The following is a 16,954-nucleotide window of genomic DNA, read 5'->3' as shown; positions in this document are numbered from 1 at the left end:
GTGCCATTTATTCATTTCCCTGAAGGTTCAAAGCTTGCAGAGCAAAGGGTAAAATAACAAAGATCTATATACATATTTCCCATCACCCAACCATTAACCTTTGCCTACAAGCTTTGGCACATTTCACCTAATGCAGGTACCTCCATCTCTGGATTGAGAGAAGCTATCTGCTGTGATGCAGCCTCTCTCTCTGTCTCCAAGAATGTCTATCAGTTCTCACTGACATGCCATGAGTATCCCATGGCAACTCATCAACTACTTCCCTTTTCTGGGATGTTGCAATGGTCCTTTGGATCCTAGGCTCAGCCCTGGGAAAAGTAAACCATTCTAGCCTGGAAGGAGCCAAGGATATAGCCTCGTCCCAACTGATGATCAAACATGGTTATCCCAGCCCCTCTGACACTATTTACCACAGGTGTCATTGTTTTATTTCCTCTTGATTCCCTCTTGACAGCATCCTTTGTTTCAACTCTGGATATTCAGGTAGGATACTACCACACAGATAAATGCAGATGCATATGATAGTTATCAAAAACTAATATACTACTTACTCATTTTCCTCACAATTTTTATATAAAAATAATGATAAAATCCTTGGCTTTTTTCAACAAGAAAAGAAGTTACAACTTTTTAGTAAATGTATGATGCTTTCCTCAACCTTAATTAAAACAGTTCCTCATTAACGGCCCAAACTTCTCCCTAGTTAAAAACAGGTTGCAAATAGGCAAGCCCAAGCTTTTGTAATTCTATCTGAGACCAAAAAGAAAGGCATTAAAACTTCCATTGCTAATCGTTTGTACAAAAATTAACTTCCAAATTGGTCATACTATTCCATTCAGAGAAAGGAATGCTCTGCTGATTTATTGATGTTTGAGTACTTCCTGGGCATCTTCTTCCTGGGAGGGGAATGGGATGAGAAAAAGGAAGAATCCTTGGTACCTTGTCTTGGCTTTCTTCTTCTGCCCACCCCTGCATCTATAGGAAGCCCTGCTCCTATGTTTTTAACCTGCTTGGTAGCTATTGAATGATTCTGTCGGGAGAGGATATGTGGGAATCCTTCAGCTGTGCCTATGCACTTATGTACAGCAGTCCAGAATGGTGGCTGGGGTTTTAATGCCCCTTTTCCTCCAAAAGCATAGCATGTGCCTAAGTAGTGCAACCAAATCACTCACTGCAGAGAAATGTAACACACATGGGTAGGAAAGCTGATACAGCTCAGAGTAGGGACGAAAAGTGAGGAAAGGGGCCCACAGACAGTTATCAGAGGAAAAAACAGCTGATGGAATTATTTCATCAGATGAGAAACACATGTCAAGATGCCATCAAAATACCCATCAGTAAGAAATAAGGGTGTGCAAAACACACAGTAAAGTAAATGAGGCCGTGATCAACCAAGGATTAACCAAAAGAAAAAGAGAAACATTTATGATTGTGTAAAATCGCCTTATGAAGTATTAAACGTATATTGTTATTTCTATTGCGTTAGTGCTCTAAGGCTCAAATCCGGATCAAAGCCCCACTGTGAAAGGTTTCATAGAAACAAATGCTGTAGGCAAACCCTGTCTCTGCACTAAAGCCCTTGCAATTTAATTTCAGAAAAGACCCAACAAGAGTCTGAAAATGGACCAGAGTAAGACAGTCAAGTAGTTTTATTTTCCTCACAGCTAGACTTATGTTCATTTCAGTCATCTTTCATAAACACTACTAAACTTCCATTAGTTAAACTAGCACAGTACTCAGTTAAGACATTTTATAGTTGTCCCACTCATTTTGATTACAAAAAGTAGAAAGCAGTTTCATTTTGAAGCACCACCAGGTATTGCCCAGCATAGCTGAGCTGCTTTGCATGAGCACTAGACAATTTCTAATCATTGGGATGTTTTCTGAGAATTAGGGTGTGTATTCTGAATCACTTAAGTGTATCCTAGGTTCAAAAAATGATTAGTAATGAAATCATATCAGAACGCTGGCCAAATATTTCTACAGTAAGTTATTTAATCTTTGTAAAACCTTTTATTTATGATTTTTCACCACAGACTATTTGCCATGAGCTGGAAACTAAATCTGACAACTGAATTCCCTCCACAAACTTCACTGAAGAGGTTGGATTCAAACCCACCCCTAAGATTTTGGGTTTGTGTCAGACACAGACTGGTAAGACTGAATTTGGATGTAACCCAAGTCGTCAGAAAGCTCACAAGAATAGATCTTATAAAATTTCAACCATTTGGGACCAAAATCTTATTGAAAAGAAGACAAGATTTTAGCACAAGACAATATTTTAGAACTTCAAACCTAAATCAGAAATTGTAGCCTAAAACCTGAACCTCAGATTCTAGCTCTGTATCTCAGCCCCCAATGTGGTCTATTCCCCATGTGTATAACAACATCATGGGAAACTACAGAGGCTACTGATCAAAGAAATACAGAAGACAAAAAAGACTAATAAAACCACATTTTCCACAGATACAGTAAAATGCATAAGTGATAGAACTGATTAACTGGAATCTCTACCTTTGCTGGCTCAAATTTTCCTGTCCTGGTCAAAGGTGATTTTTTAAAAACATACTGATTTATTTTAATGGTTAGTGGTGAAATAGCTAGGTGTGGATACAAAAGTGAAAGTCAGCGGGGAAAAGTCCTGATTGATAAGTGCTTTTAGAAAATCACCATTTCCCTATTCACAATGCACATGGCCTAGGTTTACAAGTGCTTATTGGCAATGATAAAAAGGATAAAGGCTGCACTGTGAATGTTCCTTGAATGCAACATTTTGCACAATGACGTAAGCATTGAATGAGGGCTATGGAGCCCTGCCTCATTTATCCTAAAAAAATCGCAGTAGAGAGCATACAAGCATGAATAATTTCTGTATCAGGAACTGGCTCACTTTCTTGCTCCTTGATGGAAATAAAATGGAACCGTCAATATTTTAAGTGGAAAGCCAAAATTCTCATCAAGAGTGGAGTCAAATAGAATTCTGAGACTAGTGTAAAGATAATCTCCTTCTACTTTTTCTGAAACCGATCAACAGCAAATTAACCCAATTCAGTTTCAATCCAACATTTAAATCATTGAATTTTCATTGAAATGAGAGCTGAGCAAAATCTTTCATCTGAAACATTTTCTACCATGCAGCAACACTGAAACATTTTGAAAATTTGATTTTATGAATCAAAACATTCTCATTTAAAGAATTCCTTCAATTTTATTTCAATTTTTTAAAGCACTTGAAATCTAAATGAACTGTTTCATTTGATCCAAAATGAATCTTCCTGTTGAATTTTCATTTCACAAAAAGTTTCATTTTCAGATTGACCAAAACAATTTTTTTTAAATAACCAAAAATCAGTTATTTGCACAGCTCTACTCAAAACATCAGATTTAGCCTCAGTTCTCATCAGTCTACTGGACACAGCAATCAGATGTGGCTTTTGTAGCGCATGGAATTGCAACTAGGGAAACTCCAGATTGAGGAACACCTTCATTAGGTGATGGAGGTGCTAACTGAAATGGTTGCCTATTTGGTTCTGAAGAATCCCAGAACTGGGACAGAGGCTGTAGCTGCTGAAAGTTGAGTCTGAGTGTATTCTCCCTTCTTGAGTGCAGACACTCTGCATCAACAAATTTGTATCATGAGCCCAGCCGAGGGTTATCCTAGAGGTGCCTCCTTTGGGCCACCACAGGATTAAATTAAGCCACTAAGGAAAAATAGTGGAGAAAAGAGACTGAGTTAAATCACAAAGGGATCTCAGGTCTTAGAACTCTTGCCACAGACAGCACTGGCAGCAGAATGTTTCTGCTTCCAGCCAGTGTGGTCCCACAACAAAGCGTTCTACACATGTCCCCAGGAACAATTTCATTCCTTAATTTTAATCCATATCATTACTCTTAAACATAAAGAAACAGGAAGTCAGTTTTATGTCCTCCTTACCCTTCTCTGTCTATGTGGAATGGTGCCCAAAACTTCTGCAGGATATGCCAGCTCCTTACAGTAGGGAAAGAAGATATGGTATGTCTACACAGCAACTAGAGTAAAGGAGTGGGCAAACTACGGCCCGCAGGCCGGATCCGACTCATCAGTGCTTTGCATAGGGCCCACAGGATTGCCAGCTCCGTGACGCAGTGGGGCTAAGGCAGGCTCCCTGCCTGTCCTAGCCCTGCGCCCCTCCTGGAAGTGGCTGGCATCATGCCCCTGCGGCCCCTGTGGGAGGCACTGTCCCCCGCAGCTCTCATTGGCTGGGAATGGGGAACCGCGACCAATGGGAGCTTTGGGGGCAGTACTTGCAGGCCAGGACAGCACGGAGAGCCCTCTGCCCCTCTTCCCCGCACACGGGCCACAGGGATGTGGTACCAGCTGCTTCTGGGAGTGGCGCAGGGCCAGGGCAGGAGGGGAGCCAGCCTTAGCCCCACTGGCGTCGCTGCCACCCAAGGTAAGTGGTGCCGGGCTGGAGCCCTCACCCCCAACCCCTCCTGCACCCCGCATGCCAACCCACTGCCCTGAGCCCCTGCCGCACCCTACACCCCTCCTGCACCCAACCCCCTGCCCTGATTTCCCCAAAACAAAAACCAAGAACTCACTATTCCATCCCTTATTTACACTACTAAATGCTGCAATGCAAGCATATGGGTCACACTGCAGCAGACCTACCCTGGGGAAGAAAAAGTCTGCAGTGGAGTGGAGGGCTAATCCTCTTCCTTTCACCCAAAACCCTGCCCCCTGCAAGGTGGATTGTTGCTGGGGAAATAAAATTTGGAAAAATTAATTCCCTGCCTCCCATGCTGTTCCACTGCCTGTTCTGCAGCTGTCCCTATCTAAGCTCTTGGTGGGTCTGCATTATTTGTGTGAGTTTCCACAGGGCTACCAACTCCTTGACACCGAGGAGGTACAAGTCTCAGCAACCAGACAGAGGCAGATTGCAGCCAGCCTAGAAATCAAAACAAAACTTATTGTGGTGTACCCTAATCTCATTCTGAATGGTGCCTCATTTCTTTGCAGCACTGCTGGCTCTCTAGCACTTTCAAATGCATCACCTGCCACAAGGTCTTGCTTTGCCATGAACCTCCAGTGGGGTGGTGAGGCAGAATGATAAACAAACAATAGATGGCATCATAGCACTCAGGCAGGTTATTCACGACATTTGCCAGAGGAATGCACAGTGATGCCTGTTTCCACTGATTTAATTCCATTCTCAGTGTTTTAGGAGATTGAGAATTTCTCTAGCTTTCCACACCTTTTGCAGCAAACACACACAAAACTCCCAGGATTTCCACATTGAAAACATTCACTTCAGAGACTCTGAATTCAGCTGTATAAACCCTTGAAATTAATGGGGTTGCACAGGATGTAATTTAAATATTTTAGAGTTCTGTTTTATCTGTTAAACTTGGCAGAATCTTTGGTTCCAACACTTCCTCAGGGTCATCTAAGGGCCTGACCAATCCTCCCTGAAAGAGGAGGCCACAGAGCAAGAGAAGCTAGAAACAGAAATGGGCTACTAATAAGAAGAATCTAAAGATTCTCAACAACTTCAGCAACTGTTAAGTCAGTGACTGCAGCTTGAAGCTCCAGAGTGATACATGAATGAAAACCTGCACAAACCAAATTATGTTTCTAGAATGATCAGATAAAATTTTAGAGACACAAGGTGGGTGAGGTAATACTGGTTATTGGACCAACTTCTGTTGGTAAGAAAGAGAAGTTCTCAAACTTACACAGAGCACTTCTTCAGGACATGAAGGTGCGTATTTAGTAACTTCAGGTCCTGAAGAAGTGCTCTGTGTAAGCTCAACAGCTTCTCTCACACACATAGAAGTTGGTCCAATAAAAGATATTACTTCATCCACCTTGTCTCTCTAATATCCTGGGACCAGCATGGTGGCAACAACACTGCATAGAGGTAAAATATGGTGTTTCCATTCCAGTCAGAAACCTCTAATTGGGGCATCACTGTCAATAGTCATTCATGCTTGGTTCTTAGAACCCATAAGTATCAACTTAATCTAGTTACACAGCATGTACAATATGTTGTATGCAATACATTACACACACACAATCTGCAACAACTGAATTTAAGAATTCTGAGTTTCTTTCCCCAGCACCCCCAAAATCATATGACATATATGTCATCTATGGATCAATGCTGAGTTGTTAAAAATCTAAAAAGAACAAAAGGACTGAGTAATAGCTATGAACTTATTGTGAGCTATTGACTAGAGTCTGAGTGGCCCTGTTATTCAAGGATGAATAAAACCAGAATAGCTAAGCACGATTTCCAACATTACATTCTCACTCATCCTGTTCAGCTACACACACACCCCCACATATCCACTCACACTCTCCGGTCACATTTGTTCCACCCACTGCTTAAGGAGGACACTAAATATATAAACAGAAAATCACTGGGAATGCGGATGTGTTCTGCCTAAGCAGCACTCACTGTAAATATGTACTTTTAATCACAATACATTTTTTTCTGGCCCCTTAATGTACAGCATGAGTCACAATGTATTATAATTGAAATATCAGTTTGGAAGAATTATGCAAATACATACCAGAAAAAGAAGTAGGTTAGAGCTTTTCTTCGAGAGATTTAATGAGAAGTCTTTTTTCTACAGTTGCATTTTCCCCGATGGGGTGGGAAACACACACTTACTCATGGAGATTCTCAGTCAATATATAAAGTTGCTCTAAAGCCCACGGAAAATTAACCAAAATTTGGAAGAATTTGTTAGCAGGCTAATGACTGTGGGGAAATCTGAGCAAAAAAAAATGTTTTCTTCGATTAGTTTGTTTCAAAGGCTACAGCTCTAAGGGTCAAAACCTTAACACTGCCATGTCAGCCAATCTTTAAAGAACAGTTGCTCTCCAGGAGGCCTCTTCCCAGATCCTCACTCAATTGATCTTTCTTAACACCAGCTAACATAGTAGCCTCCTCCCCTTCTCAAATGCCTGGCATACAGCTGAGGTTCCACCTAGGCAGCCCAGCTAGTAGTTCTCCAATCCATTTTCCACACACATCTTACGCCCAGCCACGCATCCTGTTCTCCAGCTCCTTCTCTACTGATACCCTCTATCTTCTGCCATTGTCTGCCTGTCTCTTCTTAACTGCCTTCCTATTCCCTCACATCTTACCAGTTTCTGCCATTTTCTCTCTCTTCTCTCCTAGTGTTCCTATCCTCACTTGTCCAGCGGCTCTCTGCTTCTTCTCTTTACAACATCCTCATGTTACCCATCACTCAAGCTGTCCTGATCCCCGTACTGCTCTAAGCATTTGTCCCTCAGCCAAGGAAATGCCTCCTCACAAATCTGCCAGCTGGCAGTGGTTCTGCTCCCAGCCCCACCCCTGGAGCTATAAAAGGATTCAGAAATTATGCTGCAAACTTTGAACTATTTTGCTGCATATTTTCTAAAATTACTGTTTTGTCACCAGTGGGAAAAAAAAAGTCAAAACTGGAGCAGAAGGTGGGTAGATTTGTTTTCAGATGGTTGAGTTTTCAGACGGCCTAGTGAGGAGGTTGAAAATCCAGCAACTAAAGACTTACTGAGTTATGCAATCTATGTACGTAAATACAGTTGCAGGCAGCTTAGCCTAACTGATTATACCGAAAATCAATAGAAAAAAAAGAAAAAAAACAACCTGTGAGTACAGCTGGGAAATTTTTTCAGCAGACCTTTTCCCCACTGAAAAATGCAGAGTGGACTGATCAAAATGAACGTGTCAATTTCTGTTAATTGTTTTGGTCTAAACAGAAAGAGAAAAAAAAACCCAGGAAAGTTGAAAGAGTCCATTTCAATTTTTCAGGTTAGATTCGCAAGGGGATTTAGGTGCAAAACCACAGAGGAGGAGGTGCCCCCCATTGGAGTGAAATTCATCACTCACCAAATCTTTATTAAGACAAGACACTAGCAAGCATGATCATTTATTCACAAGTGGGAAGTGTATTCAGAGGGTCTCACACAGACACCTCAAGTACAAGAAAATTCACAGCTTCAGCTTCCCTTCATTAGGCTGTTTATAACTTTGACTATCTTTTCTCACACATACGTATTAGTTTCTCATTTTCATATCAGTTCTCCAACCCTATCACTACAAGTTTAGGTGCTAACTCAAACCAGTCTTTACTCTCTTTATAGATCAATTATCTTTTGTTATTTCCACAAACATGATTATTCTGAATTTTCATACATATCCTAAGCTATGCAACTCTTAATCACAGCAGGTTTCTATCAGGCCTAAATATGCTTTTGCTCTAAACACAAACTCCCAATAGCCTAGTGATTAGGACATTGACCTGGGCTATGGGAGACCAAGGGTCAGGGATTTGAATATAGATGACTTCCCTAACTACAGAGTCATTCTCAGTCTTTGTGACCCAATGGTATTCAAACATTTTAAGCAAAGAGGAACAGCTTAAATGGAAGAGATTGAGAGAGACCCCACTCCAGCATATCCAATAGCCTGGTGATGAGACTGCTTACAGAAAGGGAGAGCAAGACTTGGATACAAGTCACTGCTCCAGAGAGAGGATTCAACCTGGGTCTCCCACATACCAGGGGAGCACCCTAACTACTGGGTTCAGGGAATCACCAATCCCATATCCCCTTACTCTATTTCATGAATCTAGCCCACCATTTCCTTTCTTTTTGTTAAACATGCCCTAAGTCAAAATGAAACTTTTCATCTGGGTCAATACAAAGAGGTTAGTTTGATCCCAAATAATTTTTTTTCTTACTTTTTTTGATTCGTCTACAATACTGGGAAACTGCAGGTTCAGTTCAACCCAAAGTGATTTGGTATTTGTTTATTTCAAAACTGTCACTGGAAAAAACTCAGCTATTTGTCCAGCTCTCCTTGACTGTTGCTAAGGTAGTGGGCTGACTTATAGGTTGGTTAGACTGCCTTACTGAGCTCTGTAAAATTAACTATTTTGTAAGGAAAATCAAAGTGGTTGTTGTGTAACCAGATCCCTGCTATTAGGGGAATAGAATCCTACCAGGGATGGAGCTGGTTGATAGCAAACAGCAGCGTAGAAAGGCATACCAATTCTTCCATTGCTTACAAACTTAGCGCTACTAAGGTTAAGGGACATTTTATTTCTGGGTAGCAGATAAATGTAAGCATGCCCTCTAATGAATAAAATGAGCCCCTTTTGTGCACCAAACTGCACTGCATTTTAGGGAATATCTTGAAATAGTCAATTATTTTAAATAAAACTGCAGTTGTTAATTACCAGGCTGGAGTCTGTGCACAGATAATGAGGCTACTGAGACAAAAAATGGACATCTGCTATTGTTAAGCATGCTTAATTCATTGTGTCTAATAAATGGGAAAACACAAATATCAACCTAAGTAGATTAAGAAAAGGTTCAATGGTCCATAACAACTGATATGGTTCCTAACAAATGAATATTCATTTTCTATTTCTACAAACAGGGCTAGCCATAGATATATGGGCAACCTACGTGATGAAACATTTGGGACTCCACAACAAAGTAGGTACTCTCATCTTTTATCCTTTCTCTTGGCCTTGCCAACTCTGTCCAGTCATCCAGCTGCCTTCACCAATTCCTTATTAGGACAGGGAATTGGTCCTCTAGTATCCTACTTCCTTCTTACCACCCATAATTCAGAGATGAACTTCCAGAGGAGGTGATTCTTGGCAGCATGACTTGTCATTCCAGTGGAACCCTTCCTACAATCAGGATGTTGCCCATGTAGTTTAATACAGCTTATCCAGTCCAGGCCACCCGTAAGCACAAACTCACATCCTTCTTGTACCTGCCCTAGTAACCAGGGAGCATCAGCTCTTTTTCTTTTTCTGTTTCTATTAACAAAAGGGGGACTCAAAATAATTCAGAGAGTCACAGAGAAAATCTGTGCATGTTGAAAGGCCCTGAAAAAAGCTGCAGTGTAAACCCCACATTCATGCTAGACTTTCATGTTCAGTGTTGATGACGAAAGTTGAGGATAGTGCCCAAGCATAGTGCCACATTAGTTTGAATGCAATCAAAATTGGGGAATGTGACAGAAAATTAAAGCCACCTTTGGGCTTTAAAAATTACACATACAAAATACAGTGCAGGAATCCATCTAATTGTTAAGGCTAAATCAGAGAAGCACACAAAATCATGTAGCATGTATGCTAGCTTTGTTTATATATGCACATAAATGATACAACGACTTGCTCCCATGAAAATGTCTGGCTATAACTATCCAAAAGGTTTTCTTATTAACAAAGTATTCAGATCAAAAGATTATGCCTGTACAACTCATTAGGAATTCTTTTCTTATGCTTCTCACACTCATTAGATTTATAATTATTCACTGGTATTCCTCAATAACAACAGATACACAATCTCTTGTTGATAATGAATAATTATCTGGCATTACCTCTTTCATAAGCTTAATTTTAAAGAGTCAATCCTACACAAGTGAGTGAAGTATTTATGAATCAATAGTTTGTGTATTTATCAATCAATAGTTTGTGTATTTACCCAAAGAACCTCATTCCAAGCCTGATGAAGGTGTCCTGTGAAAAATTATCTTAAGATCACCACGAACATTTACTTTTTGATTTCACTTGACAACTTAGCAAAGATGTTCAGTGACATATCAGAATGATCTGCCTCTCTGGACTCTGCGTCCATTCTTTCTGATTGCTCAAAACTGAGTTATACAAAGTCTTACCTAAAGAGATTATGGATAGAACCACTGAAATTAGAGTGGGCGTACATCTATCGTGTCATTTAGCCCATCTCATTGCTAGCGCAGTTGACTTATTCCCTACATTACATTTTCTAGTGCTTTGTTCAATTTTATTTTCAATGTGCCATAATTCAATACCAGAGATTTCACTCAGGGAGTTATTCTTAATACTAATTGTCAATTTTCCTTTTCTTAAAATTATATATTTTCTTATCTCCAAACTTGGAGACAGGAAGAAATAGTCTCGCAGGGTATAGCAGATATGATCGTTGGTAGAATGGATAATTCAACTTCTTCTAGAGCTCTGGGCAGGTAACATACGTTAGGGTAGAGTGGTGTACATCATGCAAATTATGTCCTCCTATTGCAGGAAGTGGGTATTGCTGGACCTCTTTCCTTGTAACTATGTGTTACTAACCACCATGCTTCTTAAGTTGTGACCAAACAATTCTTTAAGAATTTTTACAAATTTAACCAGGTTCTTCAAAACAGAAATTGCACATTTCAGAAACCCTGAGTGGCCCAGAAATCCTCTTAAACTACAAAACAATAAAGCAATATTGCAGATTTGTTCATATTCTCCATGGTTTACTTATGAAACTTGTGCTTAGTTTCTAAGCACTGTAGGGACAATCAATGTGTACTACTAGAGACAGCCGGTATTGCATCATTGACGTGGATTCAGCCAAGTACTATTTATACCATGGTCTATTTCATGTTGAAATATCGGAAATTAATCATATTGAAGAAATTTCTTAAAAGTTTTAAAGCTTATTTTAACCGTTTCTTTTATTTTAAACCAATAAAACTAAGGTTCTGGACATGAGTATTCACAATCTAAACCAATCCACAGGTTTAAAAAAAAAAATGGTAGCTACAAGAAAATTCTACTTATTTTGCCTCATCCACATCAGCATATGTAGTGCCTGTCATGACACAATAAACTGGCTATCTGTGGTAAATGATTACACGAGATAAGCCGTTTAACTCTAGCTTCCCCGCCCCAATATACATGCACACACAGGCTAACTGTCTCTCATCACACTCCTATTTTAGATCTGAGAAAATACTTCTTTTATAATAACTGTAGACAGAGAGGCAAATATAGATGCAATAGCATTTTCTGTGTTTGGAGAAAGGAGTTTTGCCTAGATATTTTCAACATCTTTGTCAGCTTTTTCTCTATTTTTTCCAAAAATGCACATAATTTTAGTTACTAATTTTCAACAGAGAAACTGAATTGTTAGCAAAACAAATTATTCTCTTACATAGGAGGATGACAATAAAAAAGGTAAAAGAACTCAGAGTTAGATTTTAGGCTACAAAAGGATATTATCAGAGAATGACTTTGCATTGGAACAGTGTCCAATAGTATTAACCCCAGATTGTGAGACACAGGAAGACTGTATTCTTATCCTGATTCTGACAATGATTGCCTTTAGTGGCCTTGCGTAAATAATTTAACCACTCTGCCTCATTTTCCCCATCTATAAAATGGGAATAATACCACAACATCTAAGCAATCTTAGAACAGTTGGCCTTTACACACTGAATAAAGAAAAGAAAAGTAATTAGTTAAAGTCTAGGTAATTCATAGAGTATGCCATTTTGTTTTATACTGGGTTTTATGGCTTATTTGCTCACTGGCTGGAAGAAGTAAATAATGTTTCTATTGTAGGCCACTCTGAATCCAACAGATCAGTAATGGTGCCATGAGCAACTGTCGCTCTACTGCAGACAAAGTTAATGAAACTAGATGATTACATCTATTTCACTCATTTCATATAACAGAAATTCAATCAATGTACTGGAACATTCACACTTGCAGCGTCACCTCATTTGAAAATTAATGCCTTGATATTTATGAAGCGGGGCCACTGTCCTGTGGCACTGTTCTATTCCAATTACATTGTCCTTTAGGTATACTGAAAAGTATTTGTTTTACCTATCAGAGACCCTCAATTGGGGACCCATAAATCTATATTTGTTTCTCAGTTATGCCATTCCCTCTAATGTGGATAGGGGAAGGAAATCTGTGATTGAATAAGAATAAGGGAATAAGTGATTGAACAGTGAATTCAACATAATCACATAACATTCCTATACACTGACTGAATGAATGACTGATAATGGCCCCCAGAGTGCAGGAATTTTCATAACACTTGTGCATTTATTGAGATATTGTATACCGTGCATCCAGACAATGGAAGGGTTAAACTTTTCACTCTGGTGAATAGATTCTGATAGCCCCATAAGCTTCACAACCTGAAGAGGAGAGTTATCCACTCTTGTCCCTTAAGGATCAGTCATTAAGAGCATGGAGGAGGAGAGAAAAGTGTATTGGAAAGGACGCATCTCATCAGGAGGGGATACTCCGCTTCTGTAGTTGATCAGGAAGAAAACAGAACTGGCTGCCCTCTTAAGACAATCATTTTGGGATTGGATTCTCCAGTGCCTTGCACTGTGTGTAGTCATTTGACCCCAAATATAAAGTGAGCTTAAATTGAACCCTTCTGATTTACATCCACTTTGCATAGGTATAATTGATTCATAAGGTAGAAAGCATCAAAATCAGTGGATTTGGTATATTTGTGTGGGGTGTGATATGTGGAAGTAGCCTTTTCATGAAAATATGGTCCAACGGTCTTGGAAAATGAGGCGAGTGGAGTGAGTTGAAGGGAATCACCGGGTTAGGTTAGGGTGTAAACTACCCAACTCAACACCTAGAAAGAACTTCAAAAAGAATTCTTTCTTGAACAAAATGACTCATAGCAAGGAAGTAAAATAATTATTTGTGCACCCAAAATAGAAATGAAGAAATGTTTGGCCCTACCATCACCAACAAACTGAAGGAGTGCTAGGTCAATCTGTCTCTTCCAAGGTGATCCTTTCTGGAGAGCTATTCCATAGCCCGTAGTGGCAAAGATGTATCCGCTGCCTATTGTTACAAGTTTGCAGCCTTCATCTCTTCCAGCCTTGTAATTCAGCACTGCTGCATCGTAGATGAAAGCATCCAACTTCCTAAAATAAAAGACAGCATTTTACAAACCAACTCATTAGGGACAACAATTGTCTAATTTCTTTCACCCTGGACATCAGGACCCTGATGAATGTCATTAATGATATTAAAGAATCCATATGATAAGTTGTTGTGCTGTGTAGTCTGACATTAACAAAAAAGCCATCTATTTTTAGTGGGGGCAAAATAGGACACAGTTTTGCACTTCTGTTGTAAAGGACACAGTTAAAAATATACAAAGAACATGACTAGCCAAACTAGTAAACAATCGTAATAATGTCAAAGGCCAACATGTTTTACCTGTGGGATTTAAAATGAGCAATCCATACCTCGATATTCAAAATAATCTTAAAGGACAATGGATGACAGTAAATAATTTAGAATAGAAGTAAAATGACCAATGACCTTTATTTAAAACACTTAATGAGTCTGAAAACCTGACTAAGCTGCTTTTTCTTGACACTTCCTTATCTTTCTCTTTCTTTCCAAAAATAAAGTGCACCAAAGAATGAAGGTGGAAATTAAGCCCCTTGTGAGACAATAGAAGTAATACAGCCTAAAATATTTTATATATATATATATGTGTGTGTGTATCTGTATAAAATACACACACACACACACACACATCCTCATTACTTATATGTCCGTAGCACTGTAGAAATAGAAGATGCTACAGAAAATTTTAAGTCTTTTAACCTACCTCCTTAAAAAAACAACAGAATCCACATGACTTAACCACACTGTCTTTCAGTTATGCAGCAAAGAAAATCTCATCTGATGAAGTGGGTTCTAGCCCATGAAAGCTTATGCTCAAATAAATGTGTTAGTCTCTAAGGTGCCATAAGGAATCCTCGTTGTTGTTTTTTTAAATAGATAAAGGAAGGGAAGTAGCACAATCAAGGGATAGCCTATATGGAGTGCAGTCACGATAGTTAGAGGTAGTGGGGGAAAAGGGATCATTGCACAGATAGAGCAAAAGTATGCACACACATGGCAGAAGAGGCCAGTCAAGAGGATCTGAATCTAAGAAAGAACATGCAAGTATATCTAATGGTTAGAGAAAGTTTGAGAGTCAAGACTTTAGGGTCCCAAACCCTAACTCTACTACTGACTTATTGGGTGACCATGGAAAAATCAAATTGTGCCTCACTTTCCCCAACTATCAAATGGGTATAGTTACATTAAAAAACAAAATAAAAGAAATTACTTAGATTGCAAATATAAGCGCTCAAAAGTCAGGAAGTGCCAGATTTATGGTGACCTGTGCAATATTAATTCTGCCCCCTTGTGTCTCCAGCCTGTATGCTGAATGAAGCAGCAGTCTTGTGTAAAAGACAGTATGTGATCAGACCCAGACCGGAAGAGCTCAGTGTAGCTAGAAACCTTGTCTTTCACCAGCAGAAGTTGCTGCAGTAAAAGATATTACTTCACCCACCTTCTGTCTCTAGTATGTGATAATGTAACTAAAGACTGTATCTTAACACATATACAAAGGAGCAGAATTAAGGATGCACAGGAAACCCAAAATGTGACATTTCTTCACTTACAGCTGCTTGACTTTGTAAGCTAAAAGTTTTTTTATCTTTGGTTTTTGATATGTAACTTCATAGGTTTTTAAAAGGAAAAGGATAAAACCAAATTCTACTCCATAGTGATTTTCAATCTTTCCTCATTTCTAGACCCCTTAACATTTTTGACTGGAGGAGTGGACCCCTTTGGAAATCTTAGACATAGTCTACAGACCCCCAGGGTCCACGGACCTCAGGTTACAAACCACTGATAAAGAGCTCTAACAGCCTCCCCACCTGCATCATGCATCATCAAGATTTGAAGCCTGAACCTTGAGAACTGCAGCATAGTTGGCAACAAGAGGAAGGCTATTGTCTCAGAGTGTTAGTGGGCTACTGGCACCATGTTTTAGATCCTGGGGATGGCCAGCAAAGCCTGCCCCAGTCTGGTTCTGTCTCTTCATTTGGAGGAGCTCCTGCCAGAATTGGAGGCTGAGATCATGTCCCAGTGCTCAGACTGGGGTAGAAGAGACCAACCTTGTACTCTTCACTTCTATTCTATCTTCTTGGCCAGCTCCCAGGTGTTCCCAGGGCTGTGTCTGCTGCTGCTGTTTCTGTGGCAGGATGGCTGTTTAGACTGTTCATGTTCAGTTATTTTGGCATGCTGCCAAAATTGCCCTCAGGAACGCAACCAACAGGAAATATGTTGATTTTTTAAACACTTATAACTTATCTGAATGGAATTTCATGGAATAAAGAAAAGACTGAGTCAAAGGGCTTTCTCCCTCACACATTTCAAAGACGCTATGAAAGCAGCTGAGGTTTTACAGCTTTTAAAAAAGACAACTCTTCCAATGAAAAGTGTTAGCCAACTTACATGTAGAGTCATTACCAGCTCCCCCTCTAATAATGCTTACCTACCTCACATACATAATTATGAGGGTTGTCATCAATAAAGTGCTTCGAAATGTTCAGGTAAAAGGTATTACAGAATTTCAAAGCATTTACTCTTGTTAATTAACACTGTACACTCAAATCCTCCTCTCCTACCCCAGAAGTAATGCTTATAAATATTAACTAGGTATCAATACAGTGCTTTTTTAAATTACATGTGTTGAGAAAAAGGACTAAATTAGTCACACTGACACTCACAGTACAACACTGACAGGTCCCTATTTAAAAACCTAGATATACAAAGCAGATAGATTCTTGCTTGTGAGTATTTTGGGCATATATAGCACAGGATTTTTTGGATGCGTGTGAAACCTGAAAAGCCTGAGAAGTACTGGGAAACAGCTGCTGTCTGTACAGCAGTTAGCTGTATAAACCCAGTGTTTTGGACTCATACTGTATATTTGTTGTGAATTGAACTCAGCTATTATGCAACAAGCAGCTGCTTGTTGAACTGAAGCCAGAAGTCTTTGAAGAAAAATTAAATGATTCCTTGGGGACAAAAGCTGCAAAATCATATCACCAACAGGCCCCAGGAGGCAATTTAGAGTAATGTCATTATGCCAAACATTTCAGTTCCAAACAATTGTATTTAGTACATGAGTTGCAGACAGCTGTGTTCAAGCATGAGCATTATGACAGCTCTCAACAGGCAACATTCATAGCCTTTCTATAGTAGCACTCTGTACAGAACGTGCCAGGATTTACATTAAAATTGCAGTATGCTTCAAGAAAACAAAACCAGGGAAGCCTTAGATAAGACAGAC

The 16,954-nt window shown here is 39.6% G+C and overlaps 1 protein-coding gene across 1 annotated transcript in view; it reads right to left on the bottom strand.

Annotated features, from left to right (window-relative positions):
* Nucleotides 1-16,954, bottom strand: part of GRIN2A (glutamate ionotropic receptor NMDA type subunit 2A) — a 281,508-nt gene that overhangs the window by 12,607 nt on the left and 251,947 nt on the right. The window contains exon 11 of the mRNA XM_032794000.2: nt 13,543-13,730. Within this exon, the coding sequence (XP_032649891.1) occupies nt 13,543-13,730 (188 nt within the window). The remainder of the gene's footprint in view (nt 1-13,542; nt 13,731-16,954) is intronic.

Source organism: Chelonoidis abingdonii, chromosome 9 (genome assembly GCF_003597395.2).
Source record: "Chelonoidis abingdonii isolate Lonesome George chromosome 9, CheloAbing_2.0, whole genome shotgun sequence".
NCBI lineage: Eukaryota > Metazoa > Chordata > Testudines > Testudinidae > Chelonoidis > Chelonoidis abingdonii.
This window is presented reverse-complemented; position numbering and strand designations above follow the sequence as displayed.